Source organism: Phaethon aethereus, assembly GCF_964289735.1.
Source record: "Phaethon aethereus genome assembly, chromosome: 16".
In the NCBI taxonomy this organism is placed as follows: Eukaryota; Metazoa; Chordata; class Aves; order Phaethontiformes; family Phaethontidae; genus Phaethon; species Phaethon aethereus.
This window is the reverse complement of record NC_138592.1, coordinates 14,150,206-14,173,370: the sequence shown is the minus strand read 5'-3', so window position 1 is coordinate 14,173,370 and position 23,165 is coordinate 14,150,206. Positions and strand designations below refer to the sequence as shown.

The window sequence follows — 23,165 nt, the reverse complement described above, 5'->3', positions numbered from 1 at the left end:
AGGCTCCTCCTGGGACATTCTGCACAATAATCTCACCAACAGTGACCAGTGCAGGGACAGGCTTCTCTGCAACCGCCCAACCAGGGAAAATTCGCACTGGAAGGCTGGTCTGCTCCAGTTTTCCCACCCCTTTGCTGCTACCTTGCCCTCACAAGAGGAAGGGCAGGGGAGACCAATGTAACACAGCCAGGCTGGCAAATGTTCAGCAACACCCCAATAAAATTAACTCAAAGTTACAGAACCCGCTGGACTGCTACTTCCAGGGATGTACACAGACCACCCCTTCTGAAAGCAGAGCTCAAAGCTCAGATGCACTCCCCAAATAGAACCCATTTCTGAGCAAGCAGCAGCCTGGGGATAACCCAATGCAAACAACCACCAAACACACAGGGACAGAAGACACCACTGCAGGACACGGAGCTGTTAGGTAGCTGAAAGCCACCTGTCTTAAGCAGATGAAGGCAGCAAGTAGCTGCCAGGCACAGCAGGACTGCACACCAGCCTCAGGAGCTCCGCAGGCAGCCACGGCTCCACGACACCTTCTCCTCCTTCCACCCCCATCTCACCACATGCCTCTGGCCCACATCCTTTCATCTGGTTTCAATTGCAAGGGAAAGCCCCAGCCCCAACAGCTGACACAGTTACTGTGCCAGCTACACAGAGACTGCACTATTCTCAGCATATGATTGTCATCATGTTGGGCGGCTGTGTTGAACCCACACCACAAGCACAAGTCTCCTGTTTTCCCTCTCCTGCTTCCACTGTCACAGCTACAGTGCAGTACAGCATTGGTCTTTGCACAAAAGAAGAGATAAAGGCTAAGGAAGGAAAAGTCCTTCACTGGGTGGAGGAAAACAGGCATCTTGTCGTTGTCCTTGCCCCAGTGGCTTTGGAAGATGTACCCCGCTGTGCTCTCAGGGGACCTGTGCAGCTAGCGACAGTGTTAAAGGAAGCAGCAGGAAAAGGATCTTGGTAAGGCAAAGGAACCATTTTTCAGACCACTCGCAATGCAACAACAGCAAGGAGGGGAGAAAACAGGAACAGGAGCACCCAGGGAAGCACAGCAGTGCTGTTGCACTGATTGATTTGCTGGGCTCAGGCCCATAGCAATAAAATCCCTCCTTCCCATCTCCCCCCAGAGGCATACCTGTATGTCCTGGCACAGCCTTTTGAGAGGGGGAGACTTGCTGCATGTCCCATCCACCGCTACCTCTTCCCTCCCCAGGTGCTTCACCACGATGCACTTTTTCAAAGGGGAGCCCCTGCAAAAGGCAGGAGCTGTCAGATCAGGCTGTTCAGGCAGGGGCTACGCCTGCCCTTCGTGGGCTTTACAGGCAGCACTGGAGGCAGAGCAGAGGCCCTGAGCTGCTTTTGTTGAGCTAGAGTGTATGCTGCTGTGCAAACTTCAAGCACACCATGAATTGCCAAGGGACACCAGCCACAGGAACAGAGCTTGGAGAATAGGTCTGTGTACAGCCTACTGGGGATTTATCATGTGCGACCCCTATGGAGGAAGTGGGGATCTCACAAGCATCTCAGGTCGCTGCTGGGGACATTCCTTAAAAATCCCAAATTTCCTGCCTGTGACCACAAACAAGACCTCCCCCAGCACCCAGGGGGTATTAGGTGGCTGCTCCCCTCCCTAGGTGTGACCGACTGATTGATTCAGAAAGAAGAAAGGCTTCCAAAGCCAGATTATACATCAAGGAAAAGAGTGGGCATTTGTCCCCTCATGAGGGCCAACACAGCCTACGTATAATGCAAACAAAATGATCTTATCTCCCTTCAGCCCTGTCAGGGTACCAACACTGTTTCCATCAGTTAATTCCCAACTTCAGGATCACTTCTGTCCTCCTAGGTACCTACTTTTACAGACATATAAACTTATCTTTTCAAGTTTTAGAGTTTCAAATGCTTTTAAAGAGTTTGGATTTCTAATATGCAGACTATCTACCCTAAACTTTCATGTTTGATCTAACTTACAAGACCACAGCCAGTCTCACACAAGCTGTGCAGACATTGTGTCTGTAAGCTTGGCAAAGTCATTTCATCATGATTATTTCCCTTTCTGTAAAACCTGATGATAGATCTGCCTATCTCTTTATGGTTTACAGTATCTCAGTGAAGATACTTAAAAAAATAAAGCAGCTTCACCATATACTTGTGTGCAGTCAGTCCACAATCCTGTGCACACACAGGTGAATGTCAACTGGAGTGCCTGTTCCTCTTTACACAGCCATCTCCCAAACTTGAATCGTTTCTGGTTTATTTCATTACTATTGAATTAGCAGCTTTGGAGCAAGCCTCATCTGGACATGCCCCATGGCACTGTGTCCAACTGTTCACAACTGGTATGGTGGTGCACTATCCCCTCCCACTCCAACAGCTGCTGCTGCAGAACTGGGAGATCTGCCACGGGCCGTAACAATGGTGGATCAGTGACTCCAGCAAATCCTCACATCCAATACATGGGCCTTCAGGTCAGAACAGACAAGAGGCAAGTTAAAAGAAAATATTTTTAGGACAAGGGAGTCAAAGCACGTATTACTTCTGAAAGGCTCATAAATGTAGCGCAGGTGGGGCCTGACCTGCTGCAGAGTCTGCTCGCCTATGAGAACTGCTGTTTCTGTTTGCGCAGGAGCAGATTCCGGCAACGCTCTTCTTACAAGGGAATCAGAACTTACTTGTCTTTACATTTCTGCAGAGCTTCATCTGCAATCTGCTTCAAGTTGATCAGCTTGTCCCCTCGATAAAAGGCATCTGCAAAATGGTAAGGAAAACATTAGAGGGGCTTCACAGCCAAGGCAGCCTGGGACAGCTGGAAGCAACAAGCACTTGCAGTAGAACAGAGCTCATGCACTGGAGTGAGAGAAAGCAGACAAGCAGCTGATGGGAAAGGTTTCTTAATATGCCCTTTTAGCCTAGAGAAACAGATGCCAAGAGAAATGGTGAAATTCCTTCCCTGGGAGAGGTTCCAATTTGACCCATAGTATCTTGGGAATATTCTGTGGGGAATAATCCAACGTGGCCAGAACACAGATTGCAAAGTTTAGTGGATCCTTTCCATACCATAGACCTATTAATAAAAACACTATTTTTTTCACTACTGGAAAAAAACAGATGGGGAAATGAAGTGGCCTTACATGCTAACACTACCCCTCTCTTGAGCCCTGGCTTAGAAGGCGATAGCTGCAGCAGAAATTGCTTTGAAATTGGGAAGGGAGGGAATTCTCATATTAGGACTGCCTCATAAATGATACATCTTGCAAACATCTGGCTGATTTTGAGGAGGAACATGGATGAGAAGCGTTTGGAAACATGTTATTAGCAGCTGATGACATCATGCTTTACAGGACAAAGTGGGCGGGCTGCTTAGATGCTTCACTGTGTGTTCAAACTGGAAAACAGCACTCAAGCACAGCTACAAGTAGTGCATCCGCCTTGTGGCGGCTCTGCTGAAACACTGCCCCTTCCTCTTCCATCTCCAAGTGCATCTGGCTTCTAAAATAAAGACCTTTCAGACACACAATAGTAACGGCTCAGGGGCACAGATGCATGTTTTACCTGCTGTGATGAGGAGAGAACAACCGCAGTCAAGAATCCGCTCGCAAAGAGAGTCTGCTGAGAAACCTGCAAACTGACAGAGATCACAAAACCACATCAGCAGAACACAAAAAACCCAACCCAAAAAACCCAACAGCAGCTATGCAGTTCACCCATGGTAAATGATACCATCAGGCACTGACAGAGAGCGCTCATTCCACAGTTAATGCAGAAAAGGGCTAGGAAACAGCAGCATCTTATAATTTAGTTTCCATCCATCTCATGGGCAGCACCCATCTTTCCAACTCCTCTCCCAAAAACAAGAGCTGCTCCCCACAAGGAGCTCAGCTCCAAGAGCAACACAAAGGACTTATTCCTACCACAATGGAGTGCAGAGCTCCAATCCTGGCGCAGGCGAGCATGGCTACAACCAGCTCCAGGATCATTGGCATGTAGATGGAAACACGGTCTCCTTTTTTCACGCCTGTGGAGGGAAAATGAACATGGCACTTGTCAAAATGAACATATCACATGTCAAAAAGAACATGATACAGAAAGAAACTAATGACTTTAAATCAACAGTTATATGCACACACAACTGGAGCTGAACCAGCCTTGGGTTTCGCCTCTCAAGCCCTATGGCTCTTGTAAGATGACTGCAGTGAACACTCCATGTTCTCACTGGATACAGCCCTAGTGTAACCAGTGCCCACTGCTCATTGGAAAACCCCAGAGTAGGAAGTTTCGAGCACAGATTTCTTCCTGTACAGCTGACATGACCATCATTGATTAGTTTTCACAGAGAGAGAGAGATGACTCTCCAAAAGTGCATTGCACAGCAAATCTGCATCCACCTTGCTTTACAACTGTGGAAGCAAGCAGAGAAGCAAAGCTTTTTGCACAGTATTACTCAACAGACTGGCAACCACACAAGAAGTGAACCCAGTCTCCAGAACTCTGATCTAATGCCTTCCCAGGGTCCAATGCTCCTATTGCTTCAGTTGCGTACCTTGGCTGCGGAGAACATTGGCAAACTGACAGACTTTGTGCAGCAACTCGTTGTATGTGATTTTCGCAGAATCCCCAGGTTCATTCCCTTCCCTGGAAAAGGAAAGTAGTATTTGTTACTGTACAAGCATTACAACATAAGAGTGACACTGCAAATTCAGAGGTGCTTACTGCTGTGGACAACATGTATGTCCTCACCTGCCCTTCTGAGCACACAGTAAGCAAACACAAGAAGTCCAATCCTGTACTAAAGTTCTCCAACAGTAGGAAATCTTAGTCCAAAGTCCCCATCCCTGTGTAAATCACCACACCTGAAAGCAGCTGAATATATGCAGTGGAAATACATGGTACTTCCATAGAGGTAAGAAGGGTCCAACAGAACCAAAGCTAGGAGTGCACATGCTCAAGAGCAAGCCAGGATTTATTGCATGGCACCCTTGCTCACACACACTTATGCCTGCAGATATGCCTGCATGAAACATTGGCCAATGTTGTCATGCAGCAACACCCAGTAGGTATTTAAGATATATACCAGTAGGTATTTAAGATACCTACCACCTGATGGACTGGGATGGGATGCCAAGGGCTGTCTTATTTTCCGAGGTCATATATAAAACCATGCCTGCTCTGCATTATTCTCTCCATGGCCCTCTATGGGCCAGCTCTGGGCTTCCGCAGCCCAGGTGCCAGTTCAGTGGGACCTTGCCATTAGACACACAAGATGGGAAGAAGGGCCAAGAGCTGCACCCAGAGATGGAACAGGAGTGTCTCATCCCCAGGGAAATGGTTTGCTACCAAAGTAGAAACCAGCTAATTTTAATGCGACACAACACTTCAGCCATGCAAATGAGGTGGCACTCCCAACAGATCAGGAGATTAACAAAGAATTTGAAATTACTTCACACTCAGCAGAGCAGCTGCCTCCCACACCCAGGAAGGAGGGAGACACTTTCCCAAGTCTCTCCCCAAGACAGCCAGCACAGAAACTTCAGTGATCCATGAAAGAATAGGGGTATCTCTCTCAGCTGATAGTCCCCTTGGAAAAGCATCCCCTCAAGTATGTGCAGCCAAATGAAAAACAAATACCGGTGCTGGGGAGAAGCCAGGAAGCACCCCCATGCCATATCCTCCCTTGGGACTGCAGCCAGGCTCCGTCTAACTCTGGAACAGAAACCTCACTTCTTTAACATATCAAACAGTCCAGAACATACCAAAAAAAAAAGGTACTGAAGTCTAGCTAAAACTAACCACTACCCTCTCCAGTTCCCCCAGCAACACAAACAGAAGGAGGGCTTCTGTATTGCAGAAATGCATAAAGTAACACCCTCATTTCTCATGTAATTCTGTGCTGTTCTGTGTCACAGCACAACAGTGACCACATGCTCCAGCAGTAGACACCATTCTGGTGGAAGCAGTGTAAGAGTTGGGAGAGCCCCACTGATACAAGCTCTGCGCCTCCTGCCCCCTGTAGGACAGGGATTTCGGAACTGGTGGTTACACTTGGATCATCCCATTCAAAAGCTACTCGTGCTGCTTACACGCTTGACTTATCCCTCTTGATACCTGGTTATACTCCTGGCTTCCATGACGCTCTGCAGCAATCGCGTCCATCAATACCTGCACTGACGTGCACAGAGCTGTGTATCTTCCCTCCTGAAAGGGGATTCCCTCCTAGACCCTTCATACAAGTTTGGCCCCTTGTAAGTACAAAGAGGAGAGAAACAAGAATACAAAGGAAAAAGAAAAGTGTGGGAATGAGAACCAGTGCCCAGGGTAGGCATCTCAGCCCTGGTGTCTTCTCTCCAGCTTCCTCTCCTTTCGCCATCATAGAGGGATCATTAATCCCCATCAAGAGCATGACTTAGAGCTAAATGACATTGAAACCATTAGATGGGGTCTTGGCTAGTAAAGAGAAACCAGGAAATCAGAGAGTTTCCTTTTTGATTTTATTACTTGAGGGTCAAAGGTCCAAGAGCTGATTTCAGTGCTGGACTGAGCAGCTGTAACTGATCTGGTTCAAAGAAAGAGCATTTGCTTCTGTTGCATCTGGCTGCATGCTTAGTACCTTCCCTCACTGTGCAGAGGTTTTCCTTGGTGCATCTACACCACATCAGCATCATCTAGGCTAGCACTGTGCCAAACCTGCTTGGGTCCAGACGTGCAGTATCACTGCATGTGCAGCTCTGCCCCTCAGCGATGAGCCTTGCTACGAAATATCTCTTAAAGACAATTATAATGCTTCCAAATGCAAGCTGGAGCATCCCAGCCCACTAATCCCTCACCTAAAGGTCTCTGCACTGGGGTCTGCTGGGCACTGCGGGCAGGCCCTGTGCAACCCAGGCCCCAGCCCAGCATAAACCTGGAGAACAGGGCAGGGAGGAGAAACCCCCCTTTTCCCGTGCTCTGCTGCAGCGTAGGATCTAATTACAACCTTTACTAACAGAGAAACACGTTAAGAGGGAAGACTAGCACAGGCTGTCCCATCTGGAAGACCTCCCATGTAAGGCAGGTAGGCAGGCAGGCAGACAGCCCACAGCTCCGTGTGCTATTTGGGGACTTGGCTGAGAGCACGAAGGCTCCCGGTGCCATCAACTTGGTGGTGTAATACCTGCCTGAGAAGGGAGAGGAAGGCTCTGCTTTGCGTGCAAAACTTGGGAGTCCTCTGACACAAGCCCTGCAATCCCACACCCCGGGAAGGCTCAGCTCTCTGCCTTGAACCTTCCCGGGCTGCACCCCTAATGCGTCTCCTCAGATGCAACAGAGCTCTGCAAAAAGGTCTCCGTGGGAAATGATTTGCTTCAGGCTGGAGCAGTCGTTGCTGCCACAAGATGGGCTGATAGTGGGATGGAGACAGAGCCTATGTAAAAGGCTGAGCCAAGCACCCTACGCTTGCGCGGCCGCCGAGGGGAGACAGCAGCCAGGCCACAGTGAACTGTGGCTTCTGGGGTGAGCAGTCCTGGGTACCCCCTCCGGGCAGAGCTACGCTGCCTCCCGCACATGGTACCTGCACGCAGGTCCTGGGTGCAAGACACTGCTCGGACATCCCTGCTCTCCCTGCACACAAGAAGTCCTCCAAGTCCTCCTCCTCGCTGGCCTTTGGGAGGGAAATTTGGGTCAGGAAATGCACCCAGGCTTGTCCTCAAAGCCAGCATGCACAGGGCACCACTGGAGAACTGCAGAGCAAAGTTAAAGAGAAGTTAAAACTTTTGCAAGGATTTTCAGAGGGCTTTCAAAGTCATTTCCATTATTTGCGTGACTACGAAAGAACTCCACTAGCATCAGCGGGGGAAACCTCAGGCTTCAGATTTTAAGGCAATCTTGTGCTCAATAGGAAATGAGTCACATCCACATTTCTACAGGACAAGATGCTTCCTTTCACTGCATCTCCAGCAAAGGCCTCCGAGCAGTCTCTCAAGAGCAGGCAATTGCTTTAAGTCTCCCCGCATCTGAAAATAGTTTGGAGCGCCCACAGCAGCACTCAGATTGCTCTGTCCTCTTCTCTGGCACAAAAGCCCAGAGAATTATGTATTTTAGACGGGGCATTTAAAGGAATGCGCACTCGCACGCTACCAAGTTCTCTGTGCATCAAAAGCGAGCCTGTAAATTCCTGGCAGCAAAGTTCTGCAAGAGGCATCTTCCCTTTGGCGTCCACTGAATAAAAGCAAGAGCTGTCAGTCCTGAGCCTCTCACAGGAACTCACTTGTCCAAATTAAACTGGAAAAGAAACAGAAATAAAATTAAAGTCCTCACACTTGTGAAAACATTACTGTAGTGCTCACCTCCACACCCACAGCGTGCAGCCCGAGCCCTGCAGAATCCAGCATCCCCCCAATATATCCTTTTTTAAGAATGGTGACAAAAATAGTTGGCAGCAGCATTGCTGCGATTGCTAGCGTGCGATCTTTGATCTAACAGCAAGTCTTCTTCTGCAAGGAAAAACCAATTTTCAGCTCTCCAAACTTTCCAGATACATCATTAGATGAAATACATGGTGAAACACAGTTTGAGCCTGACGTTTTTCTCATCTCCCTCAAACCAAGCCCTGCATTTAGCAACTAGTAATCCAAAATTTTACAGTATCATCTGGGTCACAGCAGGAATGTATTTGAGTTTTTTAGCACTTGAGAAGCCCATGTTTTACTGCATGTTGCGTGCATGCTCAGCTGGAAAAAAGCATTTTTTGGCCATATGGTCTCAGATGAACCACCTATCAATTAAATAAATGCAAGTCTTTTAAACTAAACCAATAGATGACCAACTGGGGACCTTCTGAGGCAGGCTTTCTCCCAGAAATTTTTAACTGCCTGCAGCCATTCATTGCCAGGACCAGACAACCCAAGGGCATCAGGGACCACCACCACAGTGGTGTGCAGGACAGTGGTGCAAAGGTCTGCACAAAACAGGTCCTTGTTAACATACTGGAGGAAGCACAGGCTCTGCAGAGCACTTATCAAACTGCTCCCTTCTGCCAGCAGTTAAAATAAAGGGCTCTCTGCCTCTGGACAGGCACCATCACACAAGCCCCATGGCACATGATCATGTGGACAAGCCACCCTAGGCAGGGGAGGAAGAACACTTCAGGTGAGAAACCTGAACACTTAATCACCTCCATGGCAAAACCACACTTACAGGAGGATCATGGACTGCCTGCCTACTCAGCTGGGAGTTTGACCTTGGAGATGCAGAACTGCACACCTATTTGACCTGGTACACATGTAGCTAAATCAAGGTTAAGGTTCCCTGTACGAGTGACCACATCAGCTAAGCAAAAGATTTAGTGCTGCATATAAATTGTGCAGAAGGGAAAACGGTTTGTAGGAGCAGGCAAGGATTTCTTGAGAGCCACGTTAACTCGAGTGTTGACCCTGTGGAGCCGTCAGGGGTGCAGAGCAGCAGCGTGGGAGAAGGAAGCTGTGGCCAGATGTGCTTGTGGGTATTTGCACCAGAGCAGGTTACGAAGCTACTGTGCTCTACCAAGCATCAGGACTGACTACAGCACTTTTCAAAGCTCTGGTCTGCTTCAACCCCTCATCCTATAACCAAGCAAGCCTTACACTGCCCATCCAAGCAAGCTGAGCCCATCTCAGCTGTAGGGTAACAAGCAATAGGGAGGGGTGGTAACTCCTTAACCTGCTACAGCTCAGTGGCCAAGAGGATGCACACTTCCCAGATCACCCAAACAGACCAAGCAAAGCTGACCTGAAGACAAATCTGCAATACTGCTTGGTTTCTCTCTCTCTCAGATTTTTAAGTAACAATTATTTGCATAATCTGTTTGAGTAACGGATGAGTACAGCTTCCCTGTGCAACACTGCCTCAGCACTTGCATGGAGCAGCAGGAAGCACAGGTTGCATCAGTGAGAATTATGGTTTTCAAGGTAATTGCGAATTATAATTGTGGTTTGCAAGGGTTATAAACACCACTAAGAGAAGCTGGCATACAGGAGAAAATGATGAAATGAAGCTGAACATGTGAAGTGTTACAGGTTTTCAAGATCTGCCAGACCATCTGTAGATACACAGGCAGTCAGAAACAGAAAAATCACAGACCAAAGCAAACTATAGCACAAAGCCAAAGCCTGTCTGACCCCTGTAAGCACTCCCAGTGAGGGCCAAAGGGGCTGAAGACCATTTAAGTTTCTCCTCTAAGCTCCTGTGACCACATCACCCTCAAATTAAAGCACTGACCCAAATACACCAAGCACAGCTGGGGTGTGGAGCACCTGGAAGGTAAGTTTTCAGAGCAAAGCAACCCACCTCAAAGCCACCAGGTTTCACTCCCTGACTGATAGAGAGGCCATGGCAGCCCACACAGGAGTTTTGCCTGATGCAAGCAAAAGGCCCTGCATTTTAGATCGTGGAAAACACCCTTAAGTAACCGGGGACTCCTAGTTTGAAAACAGTGGGAGGGGGAAAGGACCTTTTCTCAGATGATGCAGCGTCACAGGGAGAATTTACACAGTGGGGAACTGCGGAAAGCCTCCAGTAGAGCAGAGACTGGGACTGCGGGAATGTCTGCCCTAACACACCTCTGGTGCCGTCTAAACTAACACATGATCAGAGCCCAACACACCTCCAAAGCATGGGACAAAGCTGGTGCATGAGAGGCATGGGATGGAGACAGCAAGTTCTCCAGCTCCTGTTCCACCAGCAGCCTGTCCCCAGAGCATGGTACAAGAAGGAACTTTACTGCAAGCTCCTGCGCGGTGCAACATCCTCACGTGCAAGGTCATTGGGGGCAGCCAGACAGGCTCACGACTTCCCGACCCACCCCACATCCAGAATTAGAGCAGCTGAAATGCCAGGCAGAGCTTGGCAAGGATGAGCTCCTGCCATCTGAGGAACAGGCTCACGTGCACGCCGCATGGGCAGCGACAGCCCCGGGCCTTTCTGACGCCTGTCCTAGCACGCAGGGGCTGCGTGCTCAGCTACTACGGCTATCAGCTGCTCACAGACCTGCTCCTGCCATTTGGCCTTGGCTGTTCTCAGGAGATCCAGGAAACCTGCGGCCTGAAGAAGTCCAGAACCAGCTTGGTGGTTTGGGAACAGCAGCCACCAAGACTGAAAAAATATGATTTCTCCCTCCACCCCAGCCTCGCTTATCCCATCTGACACAGAAAGAGCACTCAAATAGAGACAGGCCTTTAAAATCTGGCCTTGAGAAACATATTACATTGAAATGTGAAGTTTGGAGAGACCAGCTGTGCAAGATAATCAGAAAAAGACATCATTTCATTGGGAAAAAAATGCTTGTATTTGCATGGATTATTCAATATGGAAATGCTCCTAGGAGATACCGCCCAAAGCGGAAAGGTCTCCAGCAGGGTCTGCACCACCAGCTCCAGGAGAGAGCCAGGGGTGGAGGCTTGAAACAGGTTTGCAAAAAACCTTCATGAGAACATTTCTTAACAGGACAGACTGCCCAGCCCTGCCCATGCTTACTGTCACCTATCTTCCACCACAATAATGCACGGCAGCAACTGCCCAAAGGCGTTCTAGGAAGGCTGAGATGCTTTTCAAGTAAAAGGTTTACCAGAAAGCTCAGACTCCATGGTCCTGCAGTCATGCTCAAATCCTGTTGCATCATGACAAGGATCAAGAAAGAAGAAGTTGTGTAACAATGGAGCGTAGCCTGGGAGGGGCTGGTGAAAAGGTTTTCCCACTATGTCCAGAAATATTTGGCAGCACTTTGAGAGAAGACTGTTGAGTAAACCTGGCAACCGAAATGCCAAGGAAGAGGAAAATCTTACCAATTTAACAGCATCACTTTCTAAAACCATACAGTTAACTCAGAGACCTGCATTAAAACCACCCTGTGATCCTCCCCTTCAGTGCCCCCCGTACACATAGTTAGGACCTACACAAAGCTCCACTGTCAAATCCATCTCTGAGCCAAGCCATCTCAACTCAGAGTTGATCACAATAGGATGAATGGGTTTCTATTGCTGTAAAGAAACCCAAACCAGGCTGGCAAAGAGCACCCTAGCGCCGTGCTGTGCTAAAGCAGGAGCCCCAGAGCATGATGCACCATGTCCAGCCCCCAACGCCCATCCTCTCCAACCCAAAGGGGTCAACCGCAGGCATTACTGTGCTTGTATTTTACAACGCAGGTAAAATGAAGCTTATTTCTAAAGGGCCACGGGGCCACCATCTGCTCTGTGATCAGGGAATAGGTCTTCTAGTCACCTTTAAAAATCACTGTATGAAAGTGCAACCTACAATGAAAACACCCAACACCCTGCATGGTTGCTAACGTCCCATAGGAAAAAAACACATCAATCTTTCTGTCCTTCCTTCTCATTAAGTACATTCTCAGCTACTCTTTCTATTTGCAGCCTTTCAGAACCTGGACAAGTACCAGAGGCATCTAAAGAAGTAGTATTTATCTTGTGCAGTCCAAACACTGTTCACTTCACCATACCCTGTGTGATGCCAAGAGCACAGAGCCCAGCTGGAGGTGGACACTGCTCCAAAAATCACTCTATTTATTGACCCTCCAGAATTCCCTCCAATTTTCCCACTCAGCTGCCAGACTACGCCCTTAAATGTCTCAAGTCCCTTTTTCTAGGCTGTGGGATGCTCAGACGTCTCTAAAGGAATCGACACTTCCCGGCTTACACTGCTACTGCTTCATCAGCCACCACAAGCAAGCCCATAAAATTGATGTGATGGGGTTTGTAAAGCCTGCATTCACACCCAAGAGTAACATTTTTAGAGAAGGTAGGACTGACAGCAGTCGTCAAGCTCCTCTTTAAGGGAAATCTGCTATTTTGCCACATTTGATAAAATAAGGCAGTTGACAAGTAATACAGACCACACATCAATACCCCAGTGATGGTGTCAGCGGCCATTCTGCGCTGACGGGTATCTGCTCAGCAGCAAGGGGAATTCTGTTCCTGTGGCTTCGCATTTTTCCTACTTGCTTGATATTGAGTAACCATCAAGTCAAGAGGGTATGTATTAACTCTAATTAATGTCCTTACTTTCTCAAGTATTGTATAACACAGGAGGACAGCCAATGAAGAAAAATTATAATAGGTAATATATAATAGGTAAACCTATTTTATTTAGAGGAAAGTTTAAGATTTAAAAATAAAACCCAAAAACTTTAAAAATTATTACGTAGTGTTGCAACAGAGCTCATATGCAGTAGGTCACTGAGTTTGGCTGACCTCAGCCAGCACTTCTAACCCTGCGAGCCAAATCCACAGAACACTGCAGGAAGAGTGCGCGAACTTGACATGAGGCAACATTTTAGATGTTTACCATAAGTAATATTTTCAGAGGAGCACGGACTATTTTTACCAGTCCAATGGGAGGAGAGCTTATTTCCAGCATAAGACAGCTGATTCCTTGTTTAAACAATTTGTAGTTGGACCACAAAACATATTCTGGATGAAGGTGTAAAGTAAAATAGTCAACGAGCCACCTGCAGCTGAGAAACAACCCATTTTGGGAAATACTGCATCTCTGGATGGAGCATACTGCCAAACTTTCAAGATCAGTGTTTTCAGAAACACTGAAAGCCAGACAAGCTGATTTCAGTGGAGGCTCAGAAAATATGCATCAAAGCAATGATAGGAAATAAATTTTATAATCGGATTTTTGGTGGACATTTCAACTTCATGCCTCAAACCTCTACAGGTTATGGCCTGATGTCACCTGCTGGACTGTCATCTCGTTCTAGACAAGGAACATCTCTGAGAAGATGGTCAGTGGCAACAGAAATGCAGAACATGCTTCATTATCAGGTAGGCAGGTACAAAAGGGTAACCAGGAAGGCCGTTAATTGCCTTGAGGGATTCCCGTAAAGAAGGGAGGTGGCACCTATTAAAATGATGGGCTTTGAATTTATGGCAAACTTCCAGGGCTCGCCATTTCATACCACACCGCATTTCAACATTTACAACAAGAGTTGTACAGAAATGCAAACAGAGAAGTGAAACCGCGTTCCAGCTGTGCGCAGCAGCTCCGACGCAGAGCTGGGAACAGGAGGAAAAGGCAGGCTCATCGCACTGGCGGCAGTGAAGAGGTCTTGTCGAAGCACTGGCAATCAATACCACAGCCTAACAGCTCTGGGCACAGAAAGCCCACCAGGCACAACAAATGCAACTACCCATGAGAAAAATACCATGCTTGGAACAAGCACCCACTCGCACCTCTTTTGGCAAAGCCTGATCACTTTTTCCGCCTGTAAACGTCACTACTCTGAGCAAGTCACATCCACATCGAGCCTGAGTCCTAGTCTACTTCTGCTACATTCACACCAGGGTGCCAGGGGAGACCACACAAGCCATTCACACAGCTAAAATAAAATAATCAGGTTTTCTAGTCTGATGAGCAAACTGAAGGCTCTGATCTTCCATGTCCTGAATCCATACAGGAGTTCACCATCCTCTCTGTGAACTCCATTTATCTGCCCCAAGTTTCAACTGTCTTGCCAATATTCACAATATGTCACCACTGCATAACCACAGTGCCCGTCCCAACAGTAAGCAAACTATTTTTAAAACATATCAAGGTGCCTGCAGTATCTGCCAGCGTTACAAGTTTCACAGACGTGAGAAAATCCAGGAGCTATTGTCTATGCACGCACACCCCTCGCTACTCCCCCAGTTATTGTGCAACCACACACCCAGAACCATGAAGAAAGCTGGCTTTGGACAAGGTATAAGCCAACATTTTAAGAGAGGGGTGCAAGAAGCAATTAATGAAAAAAAAAATTAAACCCTTTGTGCTGGATCAACAGAACCAGAATCTGTCAGAGCAATGAACAGCATGAGGAAAAATACCAAAGACCACCATAATGGAAGACACAGGTCTCATTTACAAGGCAGTATTACACTTCAGCACCAGGGCATTCACAGCAGCTCAGCCAAGACCCACTCAGACTAAAACAAAAGACCATGCTGGGTCAAAACCAGGGGCCGGTGTTTCATCTCCATGAACAGCAACAGAAGATGCTGTTTATCAAGGGCACATGCGGCTGGCCTCTATCAGCAGTGCAGTTTCTACGTTGATTCCTGGGGGACCTGCTGCTTGTCCTGAAAAGTGACCATTAAAAGTGAGAAGCAAAGATAAAGGCTTAATCAGCTCCATAGAAAAACCTTTCTTCCATTCACAGTTAAATTACTTGAACAACCCTTTGTGGGAAACCTCACAAAGGCAGTCTGAAAACAGCCATATCCACGCGTTCAGTGCCACCCGCCTCGCGCTCCAGCAGGTTTGCCAGCAGGACTTCCCTTCACAGTAGCTCCATCACCTTTCCCAGTAGGTCGCACTGGTCCATGCGCACAATGACCCGATTCTACTGTGCCACCAGGGATGCAAGTCGGATTTATCAGTTCCCAGGACCCCCTCTATTGCCCTCTCTAGACAGGGTGGGGCTGGCAACCTCCCAGTCCCTGGCATGGCAGCCCTTTGCAGTATATCACCGCATATCCCGGCCAGCAGCTCTGCAATTTCACATTCAAGTTCCTGCAGTCCTCTGGGGCACATGCCATCTAATACTGGGCACTTACTGACATCCAACTTGTTTATCTGGTCAAATACTTCCTGGTTATTCCTTTGTATTTATATAGGCAGATGCTGTATCCCTGCCAGTAGCAGCTATCAAGGGTTTGAGAGCAAAAGGCTGGGAGCAAACAGCTCCAACAAAACCCAAATGAAAGCTGCTCCCCTGATTCAAGGCTGCTGCCTGTGTGTGTTCCCAAGCAGGAGAACTTACACATCACCTCTCCTCACTGCTCAGCCACAGAGCAGCCACACAAGTGCTGCCCAAGTGCCTTCTTTCTTTACAGACTTGACTTAACAGAGGAGAAAAGTCCCATTCTGCCTACAGGAGCAGGATTACAGGTTATCTGAGATCAGTAAAAGCTACTTCCAGTGAAAGTCTTCAATAGTACTGAACACCCTCCCACAGAGGCACAAGTCCAGGGGTGCTTCTGAATGGGCAAAACCAGAGTAGACCGCAGGCGCTGTGTAATCAGTTGGTCACCAACCTTTAATACCTGTCCCCTTCCTTCGTTGCACTGCAGAGCAGAACAGCACAAGGCGGAGAGCACTTTCCAGCTCCCCGCTCCTGCCCTGCATCCTATAATGGAAAAGGCTCTGCAAAGCAAGAATGGGGCTTGAGATCTCCAAACCAGCAAACCCACCATCCTTCCTGGCATCTCCCTGCAAACCAGTGTGCATAACTGACAGGGATGAGTCAAGCTCTGCTTCCGAGTCAGTCCTCGGACGGGAAAAACAATTTCAAGTGACTCCAGTCTGCCAGCTGCCTGGGTAACATGGTGCCCAAAACCCTGACTCACAGCATCCGGGAAAAGCACAGCCCACATACTGGAAGCCCACAGGACAGTACCTGCCTGAAGAATGTGTTTTGCTGCTTTCACATACTTAGGTTCATTCCTTTGGCACAACCACTCACCTAGTAACTATCTTGGAGAATTCACTAGTAATACAGAGGACACAGGATGCAGCACACAAGTGCAAGCCATTAACAGAAATACTTGGGACAGGAGACCCTCGAGATATAACAGGAGAAATCTGGTGGATTCCAAGTCTCAGCACACACACACACATATAGCCTTTGGAAACAAGCTTCAGACCATGATCCCAGTGTTTTCCAGCCCCTCAGGCCAAACCAAGAATCTCCAAACTCTTAAACAGGCATCATCACACTGCCCTGGGGCAGCATCATCTTTGTATCCCATCTGCAACCAAACCCACAGTAGGACAAGCAGGGTAATTACATTAAATGAGTTCATTTTGAGTCCAGCATGGCTTAGCTCTAACAGCCCACGGCTGAAGATGAAGACTCCATCCACCAATGGAGAAAAGCCAGGGAGCTACACCTGAGGACAAGCTATAAATTCCTCCTGTCCCAGTCTGCACTTATATACGAGCATCTGAACACAGCAGCTGTTTGCAGTACTGCCACAGCACTAACCACGCTGGTTGGTAACTGCCCCAGAACTGGAAGAGGAAGAATTCTACCAAAGAAATCAGGAACACACATAACCTGGATGTGTCTGAGCTATAACAGCTACTCCCTTTACTCCTTGTTTTAATGCCAGGGTTCTACTGATGCTCCTACCATTCCCACTCTTGCACTACCCACGCAGCTCAGAGTCAAAAAGGGCCCCATAAAGCAGAGATGTTCTCATCTGGACTCACGAGAAACACTGCTCTAAAGCATTCAGGCTGATGCAGCCAGTTTTGCAAACCTCCTTCCAGGCTGGAAGATTTCACAGAACCCACCAGAAGACAGCTACACTTTCTGTGACGGAAAGCTACAACTATCATTGCCCTTGAAGGAGAGTACCATAGCTTAATAAAACACAAATACATTCAATGTATTTTATTACCTACTTCAGGTGCACCTAATCTGCCCAATTTCCAGAAGCATTGTACTGTTCAGCAATGCTTCCAAAATAATTAATATCTGCCCTGACCACCAATCTATCACTCGCCACACGCAATAGGGAGATGGCACGGATTGCTGAGGATGCACCCCAGAAAGCGTCTCTGATTTTCAGGTCTGAGTAGGGCCACCCTACTCCATGGAGGATCTCCATCAGGGAAAAGAGCTGTGCTGAGCCTTGGTAGTGCTGCAAGCATAAACCAAACACATGGTAACTTCTGCATAACGCTACTCAGTGCTGTAGAGCTTAGACAGGTTCCCCTATGGAAGTAATTCTTCCTCAGCAGTAATGGGGGAACAGCAGCATTGGGTATGGCTGTTTGGTAGCCCCGCAACATAGCTTTGACTGCTCTCAGCAGCCTGCAGGCACATGCCTGCTAACGTGTATCAGTAAAAGCAGCCTTTCCAATGGTGAATTTTTGTTCTTTAAATAAACTGTGTGATAGGGATGGGCTTTCACTACCAGAATAGCGCTGAAAGAGGCTGCATCCCTAGAAGTCAAGATGGACAAGTCATCCAGGAAGTTACCACAGAAATTAAAAGTCAGTTTGTCATCGGACACTCAAAAGTCCTGAAGCCAGTGGGAGTAGCAGAGCCAAGTGCATCGTGCAGAAGCTGGCTACGATTAAGCACTTCTGAAAGTCTGCACGTTAAGAGCCAGCATCCTCAGTCACAGCATCTGTGCATCACAGTAACGGAAGACCGATACCTCTGAAGCTATCGCAAAACAGAACACAGAGTTGATCTGGGTTATGGAGACCAAGCACTTTGTTCTCAGCAATTTAAGGCAAGAATATTTCTACAAGCAGGAGAGGTACAGACCTTCACAGCAGAAATGCAACTGAAACACAGCTTCATCTGGCTTCATTTTTGGCTCCGAGATGGTACATCCCAGAATGAAGCACCCCATGGCAAAGCACAGCCACCAGATCGAGGTGCACCAGCAGCCCACAGGGGTGGTCTTGTCCCACTGGGCCCCAGCAGCACCCTTAGACTGTACCAGTGTTTGACAATCTGTACCCTCTCTGGAAGGCTGCTGTCCAAAAATGATTTCCAGTTTCATAATAAAAATCTGCAGAAGGGATCTGGACTTTTTGGTTTGTTTATCCTTAAAGATGCATGGGAAGAAATCTCATAACTACAAGCAACACTGCCTGCCTGCCCCCCCCCCCCCCCCCCCAAAAAAAAACAACCACAAAAAAACCCAAACAACCAAGGAAAAAATCCCCCACCTTCTCCATTTTATCTTTACATGTCATGTTTGTTCTAGGCCCAGAACAGGAACCACAGGCAGTTACTCTTTTGTTTAAACAAAGCTCCAGTAAGCTCTATTAGCCTTTACTATCTTTGTTTCTCCCTTCTAGATGTGTTCATATGCAAGCACAGGAAAGCAGAAAACTGATACACTCTCACAAAGATGGCAGAAGCCAGCACGGCCCCGCTAAGCCCACGCACCTAGGCTACAGGGAGGCTAAAAATACTGTGCAAAACCCCAGGTCCCACTAGGCACTACCAGTATGGCAGCTGGGGTGACTGGTTTGAGAAACAAAGGCAAGAATTAGTGCTTCAGCTACACACAGGTTACACAGAGAACAGGCTTCCTCCAGGTACCTTCACACCCTGGGGTCTAATTAGAGAGAGATTTGTAATAGGTGTTGTCCTTTTTGAATTCCCAGCTAGTTATATTTTTACCTCCACAAGCTGCCCAGGCTGATGTTTATACAAGGTTAACAACAGACACTCCAGCACAGAACTAAGGGTTTGTCCATGAGACGCAGGTATGCCTGCAGCACGGTGAAGGCATACTGTGCTCCTGCTCTAATTAACACTACCCACCACAGACGAAGTCTTCAGCACTGCTTTGAGTCTCCTGCAAGTGCCCTTGGTGTCCCGGCTAGTTTGTCCAGTGCATATCACCTGCAAGGCCCACAAAAGCCACCGTAGGTATCTACCTGCACAATGACGACAGTGTTACGGACTTCAGCCTTTCCATGCAATTATGAAAGAGATTTCACTTTTGAGAGCTGCACTTTATCAGAAACATTTCCTGGAGCTTCTGTTCCTTTTTAGACCACATCAGCAATACCAAACAGAGAAAGAGGAATCAAAAGCAGCAGAAAGAGAAATATTTGTAACGTTCACAAGCAGCAAGAGATATCATACTGAAACAGGCAGCGGGGAAAATGCAAGTGTTTCCTACTGACTCAGGATGGTTGTTTTGAACTACATAGTCCTAAGAGCACCAAGAGGACACCACCACGACAGTAATATCATCTATGTACAAGTTCTGCAGCATGAAGCAATCCCACGTACTGCCCTTTGTGCTGAAAGAGCAATTCCATGTGGCTTGGGATTAGACCCTCTGAGTGGAGCCAATTTGGGCAGTCCTAGACCGCTGCTAGTGCGGGAACCTCCAGAGCACCCTGGCCGTAACAGATACAGATGAACCGCTTGCTCCTTCCAGCCCACGCAAAACTCAAGACAGCCAGTCAGCAGCGCACGGCAGCTCAGAGTTTTGTCAGGACACATCTGAGACACTCAGCAATGCCTTGAAACATTATTTACTTTTCGCCTAATTTCTCCTCTCTGAAAGCAAAGACCATGATCTCGTATCTCTCTGAGCTGGGCAGTCACCAATACCGTGGTATACGCTCAGCACCTTTTCCCATCTAGCAGGCTACAGACTTTCTTAGAAGCAAGCAAGTGGCCAAGGTATTTAAAAAGTCTTTCCCAGGAATCCTCTTTGGCTTTCAGAGGCTCTCATTTCTCTTTTCACCTCTCATACAGTGTGAAAAGTCTCAAGTGTTTTACAAAAGCGGGCTCATTCAATAGAGTGCTAAACACAAAATATAAAAGGACAAGACAACAGCAATTACATTTTGTTATTGAAGAAAAGCATGTGTCCAGAGAGCCATGTGCACACTCCTAGAAGAGTAATTTTACGAGTTGCAACCTCAGCCCCGCAGGTTTGTGCGTCAGTACCGCACACATCGCATTCAGCGTGCCTCTTCCATCATTCCCACCGACATTCCCAGCTGACCACTCCAGACGTCCCTGTGACAGAACTATGCTAGCAGAATTTATGTCAAAATAGCCAGGGAAGACTGTCTGCTAAGGAGGAAGAGAGACCTTATTTTTCAGCTCTGTGAACACCACGACTGACAGACACCCACCATTTTAATACCCACTCCAAGTTTTGCTCAGCATCACAAATACCCCCACAAAGGCTGCCAGAACATCTAACAAGAAAAATCTTCACCAAGACCAAATTAAAGCCATAGGCTGCTGCCTACCTGTCACCCAAAGATTTATGTGCAAGAAGAATGATGCACCTACTCGCTCCATAAAGCCCAGCACAGCTGCCAGCCCTAGCCTGCCAAATGACTTTGTTTGCTGACACACCTTTACCTGAATGAGTTTACAAAGGAGTTTTCATTCAGAAGCTGCAGTCATTTTACATCCGAGTGCATTAGAGAATGTATTTAACTAGCAAGGAAATAAATACTTTCCACCATTTCACCATCAATATGATTATTTCTTAAGCAGCAAGTGTAAATCTTTTACAGAAGCAGCAGCCGCATGGATAGAAACTCTAGTATAACCCAGTCTTACAACAGTAGCCAGACCTACACCTTGTATGAACACATTTGTTTCTATAGCTAGTTAGCTCCTAGTCACCTTTATGCCAGCCACACATGGGAGGGATCCTTCAGCAGCACAAAATCACTCTGAGCAGCACAACTGTTCATTATTAAAGCATGTGGTATTTTTATTGTAATGACAGTAAGACTTCTCCAGTTGCTCTGCTGAAGGGACTCACCATAACCCAACATGTTATTGCACACTAACGAGCTGTACGTTTCACTTTGCTTCTGTACTACCACATACAGCCATACCCATGCAACATAAATGCATGCTAGTTCAAGGGAAACTGCACAATACACAGGTGGGCAAGGCACTGTTATCACTTTGGGGACACAGCTGTGGGGCCAGCTGAGCTAGTTCTGCAGGGGAGCATTAGTTCTGGATCTCGGACATCACTGGTGAAACCTGTTTTGCATCAATATGAAAATTTCAAGTTTCATATGGCTTGTAAAACTAGTAACTACTGTGGTAAAAAAAAAAATACAAACATACTTCACATAGCGCTGGAAGTTAACTTTTCTTCACAAAAGTAGCGTAGAGAAACCAAACTTTGAGAGTGCCATGGCACCATCCACATTCAAGTGCAAGGAATCAATATATAAGCTCAGGTTTTAGAAAAAACCTTTTTGCCACAGGAGTGGAAACTTGCCAGACCCACAAACCATGAAAACAGATCAGGGTTTAATTTGCTTTTTGCTGTTGGATGTTAGCTGTTCCTCATTCCACGTCTCTACCTGCATCTACCTACTTCACAAGGGAAGTGTGGCAGCTGCATCAATGCTGTCTGACTGCTTTTAGCAGGCACAACTGCAAAGGTAGAGCTGGAAGTCAAAAGCTCCTCACTCATTACTGTGCTGGGCCACTTCCGTGCACGCCAGAATGGGCAGAGAAGCTCCAGTGCATAGCTCTTCTCAAACACACAGAAAGCAAACACCCATGTAAAGGTTAAAGCCTCTCAGGTTTTACCAAGTTCTCATTCACCTCAGCAGACATCAAGACAACATTTGTACACTTTGGCATGAAATTTACAGATGCTCTATACCATAACAAGAACAGAAATTTACCAGTAAAAAGCAATTTTGTCCCCAAGTTTCTTCTCATTAACATTTCTGTCTAGGAGGTTGTAGCAGATGTTGGTGGTTGCCCCTTTCATCCACTCGATGAAGATCTTCCCCTTCGTCATGTCAAAGTTGTACTTCAGAAAGGGTCCCACGTGCTGACTCTTCCAGTAGAAGTCTTTAGCAATGTCACCCCAAAATTCTGCAAACGCAACGGCCAGAGCTCGTGACCCAGGAACAGGCACGGGTATGGAAGACAACACTTTAAGGAAGAAGCGGAGCAGTCCCCACACCGCTGCACCCCACGCGTGGACGACTGGCCGTAGCCCAGCCGTCCCTCCCTCCCGCCCGCACGGGCGCCCGCGGCCCCTCTCCCTCCGCACCCTGCCAGCAGCCGCCGGAGGAACGGCCGGCACCCTGCGGCAGCCGCTCCCCGGCCCCGCCGCGGCCCTCCCGCCGGCGGCGCTCACCGTGCGGCTCCTCCACGGAGCGCTGGTAGAGGCGCTCGTAGTGGGGCAGCGAGGCGACATGCGCCGCCGGCAGCAGCTCGGGCCGCGGCCGGTACAGCCGGGCCCGCTCCTCAGGCAGCACCATGGCGGGGCGCCGGCGGCTCCGGACAGGCGGGTGGCCGCCGAGCCCGCTTCAGAGCGGCGCGGAGCCGGGGGCGGGGCCGGCGGGGGCGGTGGGGGCGGTGGGGGCGGTGGCCCGCCCTCACGGCGGCGGGAGGGGGGGCGGTGCCGCCCCGGAGCGCCAGGGATGGCCCGCCCGCCGCGGCGGCGCCCGCGGAGCCCGGTAGGCCGGCCCGGGGCGGGAGCAGGCCCGGGCAGGCCGCGGCGGGCCAGTGCCTGGCTGCGGGGCGGCGGGCGGTGTGTCACTGTCAGCGGGGCGGTCCTGTCAGCCATGTCACCCTGTCAGCCGTGACACACCTGCCAGTGGCGTCCCCCTGTCAGCCACGTCCTCCCATTAATGGTGTCTCCCCTCGTCAG

General features: G+C 48.3%; 1 protein-coding gene across 2 annotated transcripts in view; it reads right to left on the bottom strand.

Annotated features, from left to right (window-relative positions):
• The window catches only part of ACSS2 (acyl-CoA synthetase short chain family member 2), a gene marked incomplete at both ends in the record, with an annotated part of 31,474 nt that extends 8,701 nt beyond the window's left edge, over positions 1 to 22,773 (bottom strand). For both annotated transcript variants that reach the window (XM_082007263.1, XM_082007264.1), the window contains 7 exons: positions 1,148 to 1,262; positions 2,685 to 2,760; positions 3,565 to 3,637; positions 3,924 to 4,027; positions 4,553 to 4,644; positions 22,186 to 22,381; positions 22,650 to 22,773. In XM_082007263.1, the coding sequence (XP_081863389.1) occupies positions 1,148 to 1,262; positions 2,685 to 2,760; positions 3,565 to 3,637; positions 3,924 to 4,027; positions 4,553 to 4,644; positions 22,186 to 22,381; positions 22,650 to 22,773 (780 nt within the window). The remainder of the gene's footprint in view (positions 1 to 1,147; positions 1,263 to 2,684; positions 2,761 to 3,564; positions 3,638 to 3,923; positions 4,028 to 4,552; positions 4,645 to 22,185; positions 22,382 to 22,649) is intronic.
• Positions 22,774 to 23,165: the final 392 nt, after the last annotated feature.